Here is a 19,576-nt window from a genome sequence, read left to right as displayed (position 1 = left end):
ACGAGCATTGGGTGTTGCATAACTTTGTTTATGAAATAGATTAAATAAGTATATGATTGTTGTGTTATTTGTTCACTCAGGTTTCCTTTATCTAACATTGGGTGCTGGTTGAAGATCTGATAACATTCATTATAAAAATATGCTAAAGTAGAGACAATTAGAAAGGGGGCAAATACTTTTTCACAGGGCTGTGTAGTTTGCAAATACTTAATCTAAATGCCCATTTTAACCTAATGACATATCCTGTGACATCCCTGTAGCGTTGGCAATCTTAATCATGTCAATGCCTCATACAAGCTGCTCCGCTCGTTAAACCCTAAACCCCACAGCCACCCGCCGCCACAGTAGAGCTGTATTATGTGGTCCTATTGAATGGATGCATTCCACAAGTAGTGCACTATATTGAATGTAGGGTGCCAATTGGCACACACACAATGTTCCGCTAAACTCCATCAGATCAGATGTACTGCCAGTGTCCAGCCAAGCCACCACCTGACTGGCTTTGCATATGCTCCTAATCCCTAATCCCCACGCAGGCTTGATATCCCTGCGAAATTGTCTTTGCTAACCCATGTACCTTCTCCTGTGGCATGTCCCTGCAGATGACATTGGAGCCCATATGAATGTGGGAAGGACCTACAAGAACCTGAATAAGTCCAAGGAGGCTGAGGACGCCTACCTGGTTGCCAAATCCCTCATGCCACAGGTATGTGACAAGGCCACACACACCCAGGTGTATTTAAGAGGGAAAACATCAGTCATGTTTGTTATTCCCACTGTTTCACCTTCATCATCCTTTGAAGGACATGACGACGAGAGGAATCGGTAGCTGGGAGGTAACAGCAGCGAGTGGGAGGAACAGTGTTGTTCATTGTGCCAGGGCCAGGATTTTAAACTAAATCCCTCTACGTGTTGTGTTTTCTGTGTTGTCAGCTACATTCACCCTTTTGTATTTATATGATTTATTTAACCCTTTTATTTATCCAGGCAAGTCAGTTATGAACAAATTATAATTTACAATGTCGTCCTGTCAAAGCTTGATAGATCATTGAGCACCAGGATAATCTTAAAGGAGCACCTGAGGACCCCTGCCTTTTGAAAAGCCTACCTTTGGCATGAATTGATTGTTTTTTTAGTCATTAAATCATGTTTAGCTGTCTAATGTTAAGCATTGCAAGTAATTTACCTCTGGTATGTTAATGAGTTTATGATGTTTTTTAGATACCAATCTGACTTCCTACCCAAACCTCCATCTTAGGAGTGACGTTACTAAAGGGGCTCTTCTTCACTTTACAGATAGTTGATCATCAGTTAAAGGTCTCTTGAGGACTTGATCATTTTTATAGTCAGTTTAATAGTCTTAGGTCATGCTCACCTTTATTTAAATAGTCAAGTCAAGAACACATTCTTAGGGTAGCCTAGTGGTTAGAGCGTTGGACTAGTAACCGAAAGGTTGCAAGATCGAATCCCCGAGCTGTCAAGCTAAAAAATCTGTTGTTCTGCCCCTGAACAAGGCAGTTAACCCACTATTCCTAGGCCATTATTGAAAATAAGAATTTGTTCTTAACTGACTTGCCTAGTTAAATAAAGGTAAATAAAAAATAATGCTAAGACATACAGCTCTGTCGCCTCTTATGATTAGTTGATGTTGTTAGAGATCAATGGGAGGCTGACCTGATTTCCCTCCCCAATCCCTAAAAGTTGTTTATCTCAGGAATTAAGTAAAATAAGGAAATGGCAGTGCCTCAGGCTGGCCTAGCGGTAGCGCTGCCAACTCCAGACTTCAAGCCCTGTCTCGGCCATTCTGTCTGTGCCTCTTTACTGTCTCTCTGTAACTGCCCAGTTCCCACTATTCTATCATTCATGAAAAATGAACATGAAACGAGTTTGGTGATCCAATCTACTTGTAAAAAAAAAAAGTATTTATGGAAACTTATTTGATCTGTACTACCCTTGCGATGGGTCAGCTTTGAAAACAAATTGCAATTTTGGGAATCAGCAGCGGGGCTGATTTCTTTAATGTTAGCGTCACAAAACAGTACAGGCGAGGCCTTGTTGTATCTTTTGAAGAGGTTTTTCAGCTAAAGCACGCAGGCGGCTATGGCTATCATGTATCCATGGCCCCATGCTGACGATCCTGAACAGGATATCCGCGTGGGGCCCAATGATAATCACTTAGATACAGTACACTAATGTTGATCATAGCTCTTATTTATTGGGTTTCCAAATAAGTTAACTATTTATATCCAGATTTCCGCTTATGTCTGGGAATCCAACGACCGACAACCCCATGGAATGAAACTTAACGATATGGTGCTTTAGTACGTGTTTTATAAGCTTCTGTGATCCTGTCGATGGAGGAAATGTACACTGATTGAATAGAAAAGCGTAGCTTTTGTTAGCCTCAGTCTGTCATGGTCTCATGATTTATTTGAGAAACTGTGTAAACTCTGATTCGATAGATGGTTTTCTTCAATAGAAGAAAACAAAAAATATATATCTTCTACCTCTCTAGCTATGTGTGTGGCTAGTGTAGGAATGTAGAACTGTCTTTTCTGAATGGGAGGGTATAGATGTATGACAGATGTATGACAGAATTTGTTTCCTTGACAATCCCACTGTAATGTGGGACACCATGTTGGCCATGACAGAGCAGATTGCCCACATCAGAGGTTTCCAGTGACTTTGAAGTTCTATCTGAATTATATTGGTATTCTAGATATGCTCAATCATTATTTGCCCTCCAAGATGGTGGGACTTGTTTTCTCATTAAGTTTTCTTTTCTGTTGGTTTTTTAAAAATGTCTCTCTCTGCCTAGCTTTCCTTGACAAAATAAGGACATACCGAAACATTGGTTAGGCTCGTGAAAAGTTTTTATTTATTTAAGTACGTGTTCACACGGCTCTCATGATCTACATTCCCTACAGTCTCTGGTGGTTAAAGTTAACCTGGAATATCTAATGTCCAAGTACCCCTTACCTATCAGAGCTAACCAAAACAATGCAAACTTGTTGTATAGTGTGATCTAATACCGTCCATGTATAATAAACATGTATAGTAAACTCAGAGCTCCCGAGTGGCGCAACGGTCTAAGAGTTGTCACTACAGTCCCTGTTTCGAATCCAGGCTGTATCACATCCGGCCATGATTGGGAGTCCCATAGGGCGGCGCACAATTGGCCCAGCGTGGTCCAGGTTTGGCCGGGGTAGGCCATTATTGTAAATAAGAATTTGTTCTTAACTGACTTGACTATTTAAATAAAGGTTAAATAAACAAATTAAAATTAGGGGCATAATCATTGATTATGCTCTTCCAGATCATTCCAGGGAAGAAGTACGCCACCCGTGTGGCGCCCAACCACCTGAACGTGTACATTAACCTGGCCAACCTGATCCGTACCAACGACTCACGGCTGGAGGAGGCTGACCAGCTCTACAGACAGGCCATCAGCATGAGGCCCGACTTCAAACAAGCCTATATCAGCAGGTAAGGGCCCGTTACTAGAGCCATATATCAGCTGGCAAGGCCCCTTATCTAACATTATATATCAGTAGGTAAAGGGGGGGGGTGAAATCAATGGTTGCGTATCGCAATAATATTTTTGTAAGATATTATATTGCTATTTTACTTCAAGTATCAATTTGTAAAAAATTATATACACTACCGTTCAAAAGTTTGGGGTCACTTAAAAGGTCCTTGTTTTTTAAAGAAAAACGATTTTTTTTGTCCATTAAAATAACATGAAATTGATCAGAAATACAGTGTAGACATTAATGTTGTAAATGACTGTTGTAGCTGGAAACGGCAGATTTTTTATGGAATATCTACATGGGCTTACAGAGACTCATTATCAGCACTGGCTCTAACCAGAATAGAAAGAGTGGGTGGCCCCGGTGCACAACTGAGCAAGAGGACAAGTATATTAGTATCTAGTTTGAGAAACAAACGCCTCACAAGTCCTCGACTGGCAGCTTCATTAAATAGTATCCGCAAAACACCAGTCTCAACATCAACAGTGAAGAGGCGACTCAAACTCGACACTCTAATGTACTTATCCTCTTGCTCAGTTGTGCACCGGGGCCTCCCACTCTTCCCATTCTTGTTAGAGCCAGTTTGCGCTGTTCTGTGAAGGGAGTAGTACACAGCGTTGTACGAGATCTTCAGTTTCTTGGAAATTTCTCGCATTGAATAGCCTTAATTTCTCTGAACAAGAATAGACTAAGAAAGCGCTTTGTTTCTGGCCATTTTGAGCCTGTAATCAAACCCACAAATGCTGATGCTCCAGATACTCAGCTAGTCTAAAGGCCAGTTTTACTGCTTCTTTAATCAGAAAAACAGTCTTCAGCAGCTAACATAATTGCAAAAGGGTTTTCTAATGATCAGTTAGCCTTTTAAAATGATGGACTTGGATTAGCTAACACAACATGCCATTGGAACACAGGAGTGATGGTTGCTGATAATGGGCCTCTGTACGCCCATATAGATATTCCGTAAAAATCAGCTGTTTCCAGCAACAATTTGGGCATTTTTATTGGTCAGAAATGTGGTGGGTACTCTATTCGTTTGCTGGACTTTATCCTGCTAACTGTTACAAATGTCCGAAATGAATTTGGTAAAAGGGCTTTTATGTACTCTGCGCCATCGTCTTGGAACGCCTTACAAAAGAGTTTAAAACTGGAAGAACTTGTCTCGATTGGTATTTTTAAATCACGGATGAATGATCTTGATACTGATTCCCTGACCTGTCAATGTTTTTAATTTGCTGTTTTTGATTTTGTTATACTATTGTGAATTCTATGGTTTTTACTAGATAACTTGTAGTTTTTCATGTTGTTTGTCTGTAATTTTTGTAATGACTTGGTGCTGCCTATCTTGGCTAGGACGCTCTTGAAAAATATATTTTAAATCTCAATGAGCCCTTCCTGGTTAAATAAAGGTTAAATTAAATAAATACAATTTTAAAAATTGTCAACACTGTATATCTGATCAATTTTATGTTGTTTTAATGGACCAAAAATTGGATTTTCTTTCAAATATAAGGACATTTCTAAGTGACCCCAAACTTCTGAATGGTAGTGTGTGTATATATATATATATGTATATGTGTGTATGTATATTTATATATGTGTGTATATATACATATAATATGTGTGTATATACACTGCTCAAAAAAATAAAGGGAACACTTAAACAACACAATGTAACTCCAAGTCAATCACACTTCTGTGAAATCAAACTGTCCACTTAGGAAGCAACACTGATTGACAATAAATTTCACATGCTGTTGTGCAAATGGAATAGACAACAGGTGGAAATTATAGGCAATTAGCAAGACACCCCCAATAAAGGAGTGGTTCTGGAGGTGGTAACCACAGACCACTTCTCAGTTCCTATGCTTCCTGGCTGATGTTTTGGTCACTTTTGAATGCTGGCGGTGCTTTCACTCTAGTGGTAGCATGAGACGGCGTCTACAACCCACACAAGTTCTCAGGTAGTGCAGCTCATCCAGGATGGCACATCAATGCGAGCTGTGGCAAGAAGGTTTGCTGTGTCTGTCAGCATAGTGTCCAGAGCATGGAGGCGCTACCAGGAGACAGGCCAGTACATCAGGAGACGTGGAGGAGGCCATAGGAGGGCAACAGCCCAGCAGCAGGACCACTACCTCCGCCTTTGTGCAAGGAGGAGCAGGAGGAGCACTGCCAGAGCCCTGCAAAATGACCTCCAGCAGGCCACAAATGTGCATGTGTCTGCTCAAATGGTCAGAAACAGACTCCATGAGGGTGGTATGAGGGCCTGACGTCCACAGGTGGGGGTTGTGCTTACAGCCCAACACCGTGCAGGACGTTTGGCATTTGCCAGAGAACACCAAGATTGGCAAATTCGCCACTGGCGCCCTGTGCTCTTCACAGATGAACGCAGGTTCACACTGAGCACATGTGACAGACGTGACAGTCTGGAGGCGCCGTGGAGAACGTTCTGCTGCCGGCAACATCCTCCAGCATGACCGGTTTGGCGGTGGGTCAGTCATGGTGTGCGGTGGCATTTCTTTGGGGGGCCGCACAGCCCTCCATGTGCTCGCCAGAGGTAGCCTGATTGCCATTAGGTACCGAGATGAGATCCTCAGACCCCTTGTGAGACCATATTCTGGTGCGGTTGGCCATGGGTTCCTCCTAATGCAAGACAATGCTAGATCTCATGTGGCTGGAGTGTGTCAGCAGTTCCTGCAAGAGGAAGGCATTGATGCTATGGACTGGCCCGCCTGTTCCCCAGACCTGAATCCAATTGAGCACATCTGGGACATCATGTCTCGCTCCATTGCACCACAGACTGTCCAGGAGTTGGCGGATGCTTTAGTCCAGGTCTGGGAGGAGATCCTTCAGGAGACCATCCGCCACCTCATCAGGAGCATGCCCAGGCGTTGTAGAGAGGTCATACAGGCACGTGGAGGCCACACACACTTCTGAGCCTCATTTTGACTTGTTTTAAGTACATTACATCAAAGTTGGATCAGCCTGTAGTGTGGTTTTCCACTTTAATTTTGAGTGTGACTCCAAATCCAGACCTCCATCCATGGGTTGATAAATTTGATTTCCATTGATAATTTTTGTGTGATTTTGTTGTCAGCACATTCAACGATGTAAAGAAAAAAGTATTTAATAAGAATATTTCATTCATTCAGATCTAGGATGTGTTATTTTAGTGTTCCCTTTATTTTTTTGAGCAGTGTACATTCATACATACAAACACACACACACATACATTTATTTGAAGTCGGAAGCTAACATACACCTTAGCCAAATACATTTCAACTCAGTTTTCTGCAATTCCTGACATTTAATCCTAGTAAAAATTCCCTGTCCTAGGTCATTCAGGATCACCACTTTTTTTTAACAATTTGAAATATCAGAAGAATAATAGAGAATTATTTATTTGAGCTTTTATTTCTTTAATCACATTCCCAGTGGGTCAGACGTTTACATACACTCAATTAGTATTTGGTAGCATTGCCTTTAAAATTGTTTAACTTGGGTCAAATGTTTCGGGTAGCCTTCCACAAGCTTCCCACAATAAGTTGGGTGAATTTTGGCCCATTCCTCCTGACAGCTGGTGTAACTGAGTCAGGTTTGTAGGCCTCCTTGCTCGCATATGCTTTTTTAGTTCTGCCCACAGATATTCTATAGGATTGAGGTCAGGGCTTTGTTGGCCACTCCAATTCCTTGACTTTGTTGTCCTTAAGCCATTTTGCCACAACTTTGGAGGTATGCTTGGGGTAATTGTCCATTTGGAAGACCCATTTGCAACCAAGCTTCAACTTCCTGACTGATGTCTTGAGATGTTGCTTCATTTTATCCACGTAATTTTCCTTCCTCATGAAGCCATCTACTTTGAAGTGCACCAGTCCCTCCTGCAGCAAAGCACCCCCACAACATGATGCTGTCACCCCCTTACTTCACGGTTGGGTTGGGGTTCTTCGGCTTGCAAGCCTCCCTCTTTTTCCTCCAAACATAACGATGGTCATTATGGCCAAACAGTTCTATTTTTGCTTCATCAGACCAGAGGACATTTCTCCAAAAAGTACGACCTTTGTCCCCATGTGCAGTTGCAAACCGTAGTCTGGCTTTCTTATGGTGGTTTTGGAGCAGGTACTTCTTCCTTGCTGAGTGGCCTTTCAGGTTATGTTGATATAGGACTTGTTTTACTGTGGATATAGATACTTTTGGACCTGTTTCCTCCAGCATCTTCACAAGGTCCTTTGCTTGCTGTTGTTCTGGGATTGATTTGCACTTTTCGCACGAAAGTACATTAATCTCTAGGAGACCTAACGCGTCTCCTTCCTTAGCGGTATGACGGCTGCATGGTCCCATGGTGTTTATACTTGCGTGCTATTGTTTGTACAGATGAACGCGGTACCTTCAGGCGTTTCATATCATTGCTCCCAATGATAAACCAGACTTGTGGAGGTCTACAATTTATTTTCTGAGGTCTTGGCTGATTTCTTTTGATTTTCCCATGATGTCAAGCAAATAGGCACTGAGTTTGAAGGTATGCCTTGAAATACATCCACAGGTACACCTCCAATTGACTCAAATTATGTCAATTAGCCAATCAGAAGCTTCTAAAGCGATGACATCCTTTTCTGTAATTTTCCAAGCTGTTTAAAGGCACAGTCAACTTAGTGTATGTAAACTTCTGACCCACTGGAATTGTGATACAATGAATTATAAGTGAAATGATCTGTCTGTAAACAATAGTTGGAAAAATGACTTGTCATGCACTAAGTAGATGTCCTAACCGACTTGCCAAAACTATAGTTTGTTAATAATAAATGTGTGGAGTGGTTTAAAAACGAGTTTTAATGACTCCAACCTAAGTGTATGTGAACTTCCGACTTCAACTGTGGAATTGCTGCAAAGAAACCATTACTGAAGGACACCAATAAGAAGAAGAGACATGCTTGGGCCAAGAAACACAAGCAATGGACATTAGACCGGTGGAAATCTGTCCTTTGGTCTGATGAGTCCAAATCTGAGATTTTTGGTTCCAACTGCCGAGTCTTTGTGAGACGCAGAGTATGTGAACGGATGATCTCCACATGTGGTTCCCACCGCAAAGCATGGAGGTGTGATGTTTTGGGGGTGCTTTGCTGGTGACTCTGTCTGTGATTTATTTTGATTTCAAGGCGCATTTAACCAGCATGGCGAACTCTGGTTTGTGCTATTATTTGTTTTTTAACAGGACAATGATCCAACACACTTTCAGGCTGTGTAAGGGCTATTTGATCAAGATGGAGAGTGATGGCATGCTGCATCAGATGACCTGCACAATCACCCCACCTCAACCCAATTGAGATGGTTTCTACACCTGCATTGCTTGCTGTTTGGGGTTTTAGGCTGGGTTTCTGTACAGCACTTTGATGCTGTACATCAGCTGATGTACGAAGGGCTATATAAATAAATTTGATTTAATTTGGGATGTGTTGGACCGCAGAGGGAAGGATAAGAAGTGACCAGCATATTTGGGAACTCCTTCAAGACTATTGGAAAAGCATTCCATTTGAAGCTGGTTGAGAGAATGCCAAGAGTGTGCAAAGCTGTTATCAAGGCAAAGGGTGGCTTACTTTGAAGAATCTAAAATATGTTTTGATTTGTTTAACACTTTTTTGGTTACTATATACATACAGTACCAGTCAAAATTTTGGACACCTACTCATTCCAGGATTTGTCTTTATTTTTTACTTTTTTCTACATTGTAGAATAATAGTGAAGATCTCAACTATGAAATAACACACGGAAAGCAGACTGAACCAGCAGACTGAACCAGATTGTCCACTAGGATTTTTTCCTGTGCGTAGCTCCGTTTATTTTTTATCCTGAAAATCTCCCTAGTACTTAACAATTACAAGCATACTAATAACATTGGAGAGTGGTATTCAATAATGTGTTGTTTTGGATTTGCCCCAAACATAACACTTTGTATTGAAGACAAAAAGTTAATTGTTTTGCAATATTTTTTGCTCTATTACTTTAGTGCCTTGTTGCAAACAGGATGAATGGATGAATCCATCCTCAGTTTTCTCCTATCATAGCGATTAAAGTCACCATTGGCCTCATGGTGAAATCACTGAGTGGTGTCCTTCCTCTCCGGCAACTGAGTTAGGAAAGACATTGTTATATTTGTATTGACTTGGTGTATTGATACACCATCCACAGTGTAATGAATAACTTCACCATGCTCAAAGGGATATTCAATGTTAGCTTCTTCTTTTTTTTTTTTACCCATCTACCAATAGGTGCCTATCTTTGCAAAGCATTGGAAAATCTCCCTTGTCTTTGTGGTTGAATCTGTGTTTGAAATTCGCTGCTTGACTGAGTGACATTAAAAATAAATGTATGTGTGGGGTATAGAGATGAGGTACTCATAAAAAAATCACATTCAAAGTCCATTCAATGTATTATGTGACTTGTTTGGCATATTTTTATTCCTGAACTTATTTAGGCTTGCCATAACAAAGGGGTTGAATACTTAATGAGTCAAGACATTTCAGCTTTTCATTTTTTATTAGTTGGTAAACATTTTGAAAAACATAATTCCACTTTGACATTATGGTGTATTGTGTGTAGGCCAGTGATAGTGTTTTTCAGTCTCTCGGTCCCTGCTTTTGAGGCACTTGTACTCACCTTGCCTTCTGGGTGATAGCGAGGTGAACAGGCCGTGGCTTGGGTGGTTGATGTCCTTAATCTTTTTGGCCTTCCTGTGACATCGGGTGCTGTAGGTATCCTGGAGGGAAGGCAGTGTGCCCCCGTTGATGCTTTTTCCTGAATTCCACAATCAGCTCTTTTGTTACTTTTTAAAAAATTATTACAATATTTTTCTCCCCATTTTCGTCATGTCCAATTGGTAGTTAGTTTTGTCCCATCGCTGCAACTCCCGTATGGATTCAGGAGAAGCGAATGTTGAGAGCCGTGCGTCCTCGAAACACAACCCCTCCAAGCCGCACTGCTTCTTGACACAGTGCACGCTTAACTCGGAAGCCAGCCGCACCAATGTGTCGGAGGAAACACCATACGTGTCGGCGTGCATGATCCCGGCCCACCACAGGAGTTGCTAGAGCGCAATGGGACAAGGACATCCCAGCTGGCCAAACCCTACCCTAACCCGGACGATGCTGGTCCAGCTCAGGTTATTTTCCTGGCACCGCTCCACCAGGGCCCTCACCTCCTCTTGTCATTTTTGGTAATCAGTCCTACTATGGTTGTGTCGTCTGCAAACTTCATGATTGAGTTGGCCATGCAGTCATGGATGAACAGGGAGTACAGGAGTGGGCTGAGCATGCACCCTTGTGGGGCCCCTTTGTTGAGTATCAGTGAAGTGGAGGTGTTGCTTCCTACCTTCAGGCGGCCCGTCAGGAAGTCCAGGACCCAGTCAATGAACAGCATTCGTACTTAGATTTTCCCCTTGTCCAGATGGGATAGGGGAGTGTGCAGTGCAATGGTGATTGCATCATCTGTGGGTCTACTGGGGCGGTAAGCAAATTGAAGTGGGTCTAGGGTCTAAGGTAGAGGTGATATGATCCTTAACTAGCCTCTCAAAGCATTTCATGATGACAGAAGTGAGTGCTACGGGGCAATAGTAATTTAGTTCAGTTACCTTTGCTTTCTTGGGTACAGGAAACAATGGTGAACATCTTGAAGCATGTGGAGACAGCAGACTGGGATAGGGAGAGATTTTATTTTTATTTTACCTTTATTTAACTAGGCAAGTCAGTTAAGAACAAATTCTTAAATTCAAAACGGCCTAGGGAACTGCCTGTTCAGGGGCAGAACGACAGATTTGTACCTTGTCAGCTCGGGGGTTTGGACTTGCAACCTTCCTGTTACTAGTCCAACGCTCTAACCACTAGGCTACCCTGCCGCCACAGATTGAATCTGTCCGTAAACACTCCAGCCATGCTCTGAGGATGCGGCTAGGGATACTGTCTGGGTCGGCAGCCTTGCGAGGGTTAACATGTTTAAATGTCTTACTCACGTCGGCCACGGAGAACGAGAGCCCACGGTCCTTGGGAGCGGGCACTGTGTTATCAAAGAGGCCAAAGAAGTGTTTACGGGAGCTTGTACAGGAGCAAGACGTCTGGGTCCGCGACGTGCCTGGTTTTCCCTTTGTAATCCGTGATTGTCTGTAGACCCTGCCACATACATCTCTTGTCTGAGCTGTTGAATTGTGACTCCACTCTGTCTCTGTACTGACATTTTGCCTGTTTGATTGCCTTAGGGAGGGAATAACTCCACTGTTTGTATTCTGCCATATTCCCAGTCACCTTGCATGGTTAAATGGGGTGGTTCGCGCTTTCAGTTTAGCGTGAATGCATCCATCTATCCACTTTTTCTGGTTTGGGTAGGTTTTAATAGCCACAGCGGGAACAACATCCCCTACACACTTCCTGATGAACTCAGTCACCATGTCCCTGTGTACATTGTTATTCTCCGAGGATACCCGGAACATATCCTTAGTCCGCATGATCAAAACAATCTTGATGCATGGATTCCAATTGGTCAGACCAGCATTGAATAGGCCTTAGCACGGGTACTTCCTGTTTGAGTTTCTGCCTATAGGAAGGGAGGAGCAAAATGGAGTCAAGATTTGATTTGGCGGGGAGGGCCTTGTAGGCATCCCGGAAGAGAGAATAGCAGTGGTCACGTTTTTTTTTTCAGCGTTAGTACTACAGTCAATGTGTTGAGAGAACTTCGGTAGCGTTTTCCTCAAATTTGCTTTATAATCCCCAGATAAAATAAATGTAGGAGGATAAGGATATGTAGTTTCTAGTTTGCATCAAGTGCAGTGTAGTTCCTTGAGGGCGTTGTGTTATCAGCTTGAGGTGGAGTATATACGTCTGTGTCTATAACCCAAAGAGAATTCTCTTGGGCAGTAATACAGTTGGCATTTGATTTAAGTTTTCTTGGTCGGGTGAACAAAAGGACATGAGTTTCTGTACATTATCACAATCACACCATGAGTGGTTAATTATGCAACATGCACCACTGCCCTTCTTCCCAGAGAGTTCTTTATTCCTGTCTGCGCGATGTACTGAGAACCCAGATGGCTGTATGGGCAGGGGCAGTATATCAGGTGAAAGCCATGATTCTGTGAAACAGAGTATGTTAGTCTCTGATGTCTCTCTGGAAGGAGATCCTCGCCCTGAGTTCATCTATTTTATTGTCCGAAGACTGAACATCAGCGAGTAATATACTCGGAAGCAGTGGATGGTGTGCCCTCCTCCTGAGTCGGACTAGAAGTCCTCTGAATACTTCTTCTCCGCCGGCGGCGTCTTAGACTAGCCCCTGGGATAATTTCAATTGCCCTGGGGGGTGCGAACAAAGGATCCAATTTGGGAAAGTCATATTCCTGGTCCTGTCTGTTGGTGCCATCTTACGCATCACTAACTATTAAAGGATATGAACAAAATGTGCACACGTGGCTACATGCAGCACTCGCTTTGATCTCAAAACAAGCTCATCTACTCACGTCCACTGCTGTAAACACAGTCCAGATCAAAGTAAATGGCACAGATCCATATATGGCAATGGTCTATTTGCATATAGGCCTACTGCAGCTCAGATTTGGTTATGCCGCACTGGTCTGTGTAGAGTACTGGCTGAGTCCTGTGTGTTTATTCCTGTCTGCGCAATGTACTGAGAACCCGGGTAGCTGTATGGACTGGGGCGGCAGGTAGCCTAGTGATTAGAGCGTTGGGCCAGCAACCAAAAGATTGCTTGATCGAATCCCCAAGCTGACAATGTAAAAATCTATTGTTCTGCCACTGTTCCTAGGCCGTTATTGTAAATAATAATTTATTCTTAACTGACTTGCCTAGTTAAATAAAGGTTAAATAAATCAAATGCAATAGAATCCTACTCCGATGCGTTATGCCTACAACAAAATCTCTTGGATAGCTTGTTTTGGTATGTTGCATTGAAAGTGGATAATATTGCGTTGATTCGATCACAATTGCCACAGTAGAGGAAAACGTTGAAAATGTTAACTAACAGGGAAAACTCTACAAATTTGAGTGAAGTTCAATCTCGTGCTTCTCTTCTTGGGCTGATACAGTATTTCTTCTGCTATGCAGTCGCAGGGCTTTGCTCGGGCTAATGTGCGCCAGTGCGCATCATAGCGGGAACAGTGCTGAGGAGTATTTATGTCTGTAATAAAGCCTGTTTGTTGGGAAACAAACTATTCTGATTGGCTGGGCCTGGCTACGAAGTGGTTCGCCCTATGCCCTCCCAGGCCCGACCCATGGCTGCGCAGTCATGTGAAATCCATAGATTAGGGCCTAATTCATTCATTTGAATTGACTGATTTTCTTAAATGAACTGCAACTCAGTAAAACTTTGAAATGGTTGCATTTCTATTTTGTCCAGTATACTGTATATACAGACCTCTGATTTTAAAATGCCAGCAAAAAAAAAAAAGCCTCAGGCAAAACCTGTCCTAACCGTTATTGCAAGGCATAGGTGGGGTCTCTTAGGCTCAGACACAGCCTCCCCAATGAGTTGTCAAACTTGAACTGAGGGGAACATTCCAAAATGGGCACTTGGCCACATTTGGCCACACCTATTCTGGTGCTCAGGCCAGCGACATCTATTCACGTTCACAGTGGCAAAATAGAGACGGAGAAACTCTCAGGACCAAACAGCACACAAATAGGCCTACATGTTACTGTAATAAAAATAATCAGAACTTCTACCTCGTGAGTGTTGTAAACGCTCATGGTCACTATAAACATTCCGCCCAAGGCAAATGAAAACGTAGCAATTTAGCCTGTATCTCACTTGAATCAGAAATGTCTTAAACGTTGCAATAAACGGTAAAGGAATGGCATGGTGAAACGTTATCAACTATTGTAATATAATATTGATTTCGCAAATGTCGTTTTTAACATGTGAAAGCAACAATAAAACATTTCAACAAGGGAACAAAGCGCTGGAAGGAGTTTGGAGACCACAAGTAGATAGACACGCCTGTGGTGTCTTCACCAGAAACGGACTGACAATTATTTGGAATCACAGGAGAAGAGGTAATGTCCCTCTCCTCCTTTTGTTATTGTTTCTTCCACTTCTCTTCCTCTCTGGGCTGTCCTAGAGGTGACAGAGGCAGGGCAATGGGCATGCTTCTGTTCTCCCATATACTGTAGTGTGAATGGGTTGTTGTTGATCTCCATCAACTTAAATTATCACCCTTCTTGCCCTTCACCTATGTCTCTCTGACGGTGATAAGAAGCTTCCACTTGTGTGCATTCAATGTGCATTTATTTATTATAGTTTGTCAGGATATTGACCACCTATTTTAGTGTTATGTTTGATATCTCAAATAGGGAATTAGGGGGTATAATTTACCCTAATTAGGGGGTATAATTTACCCTAATTACCCTAATTTAATCAGGGAGCCACCATTGAGACCAGTGTCTCTTACGTGGGAGGCCTGCATATACAATTTCAGAACATACATTTTGCACACTCTTGGCATTCTCTCAACCAGCTTCACCTGGAATGCTTTTCCAACAGTTTTGAAGGAGTTCCCCCGCATGCTGAGCACTTTTTGGCTTATTTTCCTTCACTCTGTGGTCCGACTCATTCCAAACCATCTCAATTTGGTTGAGGTCGGGGGATTGTGGAGGCCAGGGCATCTGATGCAGCACTCCATCACTCTCCTTCTAGGCAAAATGGCCCTTACACAGCCTGGAGTTGAGTTGGGTCATTGTCCTGTTGAAAAACAAATGATAGTCCCACTAATCCCAAACCAGATGGGATGGCATATAGCTGCAGAACACTGTGGTAGCCATGCTGGTTAAGTGTGCCTTGAATTTGAAATAAATCACATACAGTGTCATCAGCAAAGCACCCCCACACCATAACACCACCACCTTCATGCTTTACAGTGAGAAATACACATGCAGAGATCATTCATTCGCCCACACCGCATCTCACAAAGACACAGGAGTTGGAACCAAAAATCTCCAATGTCCATTACTCGTGTTTCTTGGCCCAAGCATGTCTCTTCTTCTTATTGGTGTCCTTTAGTAGTGGTTTCTTTGCAGCAATTTGACCATGAAGGCCTGATCCACACAGTCCCGCTCTGAACAGTTGTTGAGATGTGTTTGTTATTTGAACTCTGTGAAGCATTTATTTGGGCTGCAATTTCTGAGGCTGGTAACTCTAATGAACTTATCCTCTGCAGCAAAGCTAATTCTGGGTCTTCCATTCCTGTGGGTCCACATGAAAGCCAGTTTCATCATAACGCTTGATGGTTTTTGCGACTGAACTTTCAAACTTCTTCAAATTTTCTGTATTGACTGACCTTTGTCTCTTTAATTATTTGAGCTGTTCTTGGCATAATATGAACTAGGTATTTTACCAAATAGGGCTATAGTCTGTATATCCCCTACCTTGTCACAACACAGTTGATTGGCTCAAACACAGTAAGACGGAAAGAAATTCCACAAGTTAACAGGTGTGCCTTCTTAAAAGTTCATTGAAATGCGTTCAACCTCATGAAGCTGGTTTAGAGAATGCCAAGAGTGTGCAAAGCTGTCATCAAGGCAAAGAAAGGGTGGCTACTTTGAAGAATCTTCAATATAAAATGTTTTTTGATTTAACACATTTTTGGTTATTACATGATTCCATATGTGTTATTTCATAGGTTTGAAGTCTTCACTATTATTCTACAATGTAGAACATAGTAAAAATAAAGAAAAACCCTTGAATGAGTAAGTGTTCTAGAACTTTTGTCCGGTAGTGTGTATTGCACAGACAAACATAAATATACACAAAACACAGTCAACTAAAACAAACACATTCTTCTTTATAAGAATCCTCTGTCCGCTGCCTGAACTGCCCTAGGGACACTAACACATCTATTACAAATATATTTTGGAGCTCATTCCAAACGTGTGGAGCAAGAAAACTAAAGGCTGGCTCATTTTATTTCTTAACAGTGAAGTTAAGTAAGTCGGAAGCTTGTGGTGCAGGCTTTGTAAACAAAAAGAGAGTCATGATGTGATCTTAGTTCAAAGAGGTTCAGCCCACCTTTTGGTAAAGAATGCAGTGATGAGTAATAACACTGTCTCCTGTGATAAAGCGAAGGGCACTATGAAAAACGGTATCCAGGGGTTTAAGAGTAGAGGCAGCTGCACTTTGATAAATAGTATCACCATAATCAAGAACAGGTAAGAGCAAGGGATAACAATAGATAGATGATGTTGGAATTGTTCTTACTATTTTTTTTCTTTCAATTTAATAGTCAGTCGTGAAGGTGAGCTTAGATTTGGCTTGAGAAATGCTCCCGCCTGCTGCTTCAACCCCCCAGAACCAAAATGGAGACTTAATTTCTCCTTTCTTTCTGTGCAAACTCCAAACCCAGAGGGGAGCTGCTGCTGAAGATGAACAAGCCGTTGGAGGCCAGGGACGCCTACCTGCGGGCCCTGGAGCTGGACAGCACCAACGCTGACCTCTGGTACAACCTTGCTATCGTCAACATCGAGATGAAGGAGCCCTCAGAGGCCCTGAAGAACTTTAACCATGCCCTGGAGCTCAACCCACGCCACAAACTGGCACTCTTCAACTCTGCCCTGCTCATGCAGGAATCTGGTGAGTGACTTAGCTACTCAGGCTGATCAGCCCAGGGTTGTGTTCATTAGTAAGCACCATAGCTAAATGTTATGTAACAGAAATTAAAACAAGTATTTCATATTGGACAGGTTCAGGTGATCCCACCTCCTGTTTCAGCCCGTTTGCTTTGGTTTCGCTCTTAGTGAATACGACCCTGGCTCAGTCAGGGCTTTTAGCAGTGGGGAAGGTTGTTTATTTAGTTAACCTTTATTTAACCATGAAGTCAAATTGAATTTGTCACATGCACAGAATACAACAGGTGTAGGTAGTCCTTACAGTGAAATCCTTACTTACAAAGCCCTTAACCAACAATGCAGTTTTAAGAAAAATAAGTATAAAAAAATAAAAGTAACAAATAATTAAAGAGCAGCAGTAAAATAACAATAGTGAGGCTATATACAGCGGGTATCGGTACAGAGTCAATGCGCGGGGGCACCGATTAGTCAAGGTAATTGAGGTAATATGTACATGTAGATAGAGTTAGTGACTATGCAAAGATAATAAACAGAGAGTAGCAGCAGCGTAGAAGAGGGGGGCAATGCAAATAGTCTGGGTAGCCATTTTGTTAGCTGTTCAGAAGTCTTATGGTTTGGGTAGAAGCTGTTAAGGAGCCTTTTGGTCCTAGACTTGGCGCTCCGGTACCGCTTGCCATGCGCTAGCAGGGAGAACAGTCTATGACTGGAGTCTTTGACAATTTTTGGGGCCTTTCTCCTGGATGTCAGGAAGCTTGTCCCCGGTGATGTACTGGGCCTTATGCACTACCCTCTGTAGTGCCTTCCGGTCAGATGCCGAGCAGTTGCCATACCATGCGGTAATGCAACCGTTTAGGATGCTGAAGATGTTGCAGCTGTATAACGTTTTTGAGGATCTGGGGACCCATGCCAAATCTTTTGTCTCCTGGGGAGGAAAAGGTGTTGTCGTGCCCTCTTCACTACTTGTCTTGGTGTGTTTGATAGTTTGTTGGTGATGTGGACAGCAAGGAACTTGAAACTCTAAGCCCGCTCCACTTCAGTCCCGTCAATATTAATGGGGGCCTGTTCGGCCCTCCTTTTCCTATAGTCCACGATAGGCTCCTTTGTGCTCACATTGAGGGAGACGTTGTTGTCCTGGCACCACACTGCCAGGTCTCTGACCTTTTCCCTATAGGCTGTCTCATTGTTGTCGGTGATCAGGCCTCCCACTGTTGTCGTCAGCAACAGTGATGGTGTTGGAGTCGTGCTTGGCCATGCAGTTGTGGGTGAACAGGGAGTAGAGGAGGGGGCTAAAAACTCACCCTTGAGGGAAACTTATGTTGATGATCATCCCTTACCACATGGGGTTGGCCTGTCAGGAAGTCCAGGATCCAATTGCAGAGGGAGGTGTTTAGTCCCAGGGTCCTTAGCTTAGTGATGAGCTTGGTGGGTGCTATGGTGTTGAACGCTGAGCTGTAGTCAATGAACAGCATTCTCACATAGGTGTTTCTTTTTTCTAGTTGGGAAAGGACAGTGTGGAGTGCGATTGAGATTGCGTCATCTGTGGATCTTTTGGGGCGGTTTACAAATTGGAGTGGTTCTAGGTTTCCTGGCATGATCGTGTTGATGTGAGCCATAACCAGCCTTTCAAAGCACTTAATGGCTACCGACATGAGTGCTAAGAGGCGGTAATCATTTAGGCAGGTTACCTTTGCTATATTGGGCACAGGGACTACGGTGGTCTGTTTGAAACATTTAGGTATTACATACTTGATCAGGGAGAGGTTAAATGGCAGTGAAGACACTTGCCAGTTGGTCCGAGCATGCTTTGAGTACACGTCTTGGTTATTCGTCTGGACCCGCGCCTTTGTGAATGTTTACCTGTTTAAAGGTCTTGCTCACATCGGTTACATAGAGAGTGATCACACAGACGTCTGGAACAGCTGGTGCTCTGTTTCAGTGATGCTTGCCTCAAAGCGAGCAATTTAGCTCGTCTGGTAGGCTCGCGTCACTGGGTAGCTTGCGACTGGTTTTCCCTTTGTAGTCAGTAATAGTTTTCAAGCCCTACCACATCCGACGAGTAGGATTACATCTTAGTCCTGTATAACCAGCTTCATGAGGCATGCATTTCAATTAACAGGTGTGCCGCCTTAATTTGCGGAATTTCTTTCCTTACTGCGTTTGAGCCAGTCAGTTGTGTATTGATAAGGTAGGGGTGGTATACAAAAGATGGCCCTTTTTTTGTAAAGGACCTAGTCCATATCATGGCAAGAACAGCTCAAATAAGTAAAGAGAAACGACAGTCCATCATTACTTTAAGACATAAAGGTCAGTCAATACGGAACATTTCAAGAACTTTGAAAGTTTCTTCAAGTGCATCCGCAAAAACCGTCAAACACTATGATGAAACTGGCTCTCAGGAGGACCACCACAGAAAGGAGGACCCAGCCTTACCTCTGCTGC

The 19,576-nt window shown here is 42.9% G+C and overlaps 1 protein-coding gene across 1 annotated transcript in view; it reads left to right on the top strand.

Moving 5' to 3' along the window:
• Positions 1–19,576, top strand: part of tmtc3 (transmembrane O-mannosyltransferase targeting cadherins 3) — a 111,311-nt gene that overhangs the window by 78,788 nt on the left and 12,947 nt on the right. Inside the window, exons 11-13 of the mRNA XM_021576723.3 lie at positions 603–706; positions 3,317–3,486; positions 16,915–17,141. Coding sequence (XP_021432398.2) covers positions 603–706; positions 3,317–3,486; positions 16,915–17,141 — 501 coding nt within the window. The remainder of the gene's footprint in view (positions 1–602; positions 707–3,316; positions 3,487–16,914; positions 17,142–19,576) is intronic.

Source organism: Oncorhynchus mykiss, chromosome 2 (genome assembly GCF_057628025.1).
Source record: "Oncorhynchus mykiss isolate SJ-2025 chromosome 2, ASM5762802v1, whole genome shotgun sequence".
NCBI lineage: Eukaryota > Metazoa > Chordata > Actinopteri > Salmoniformes > Salmonidae > Oncorhynchus > Oncorhynchus mykiss.
The sequence above is the reverse complement of the archived record's forward strand: the minus strand, read 5'-3'. Positions and strand labels throughout refer to the sequence as shown.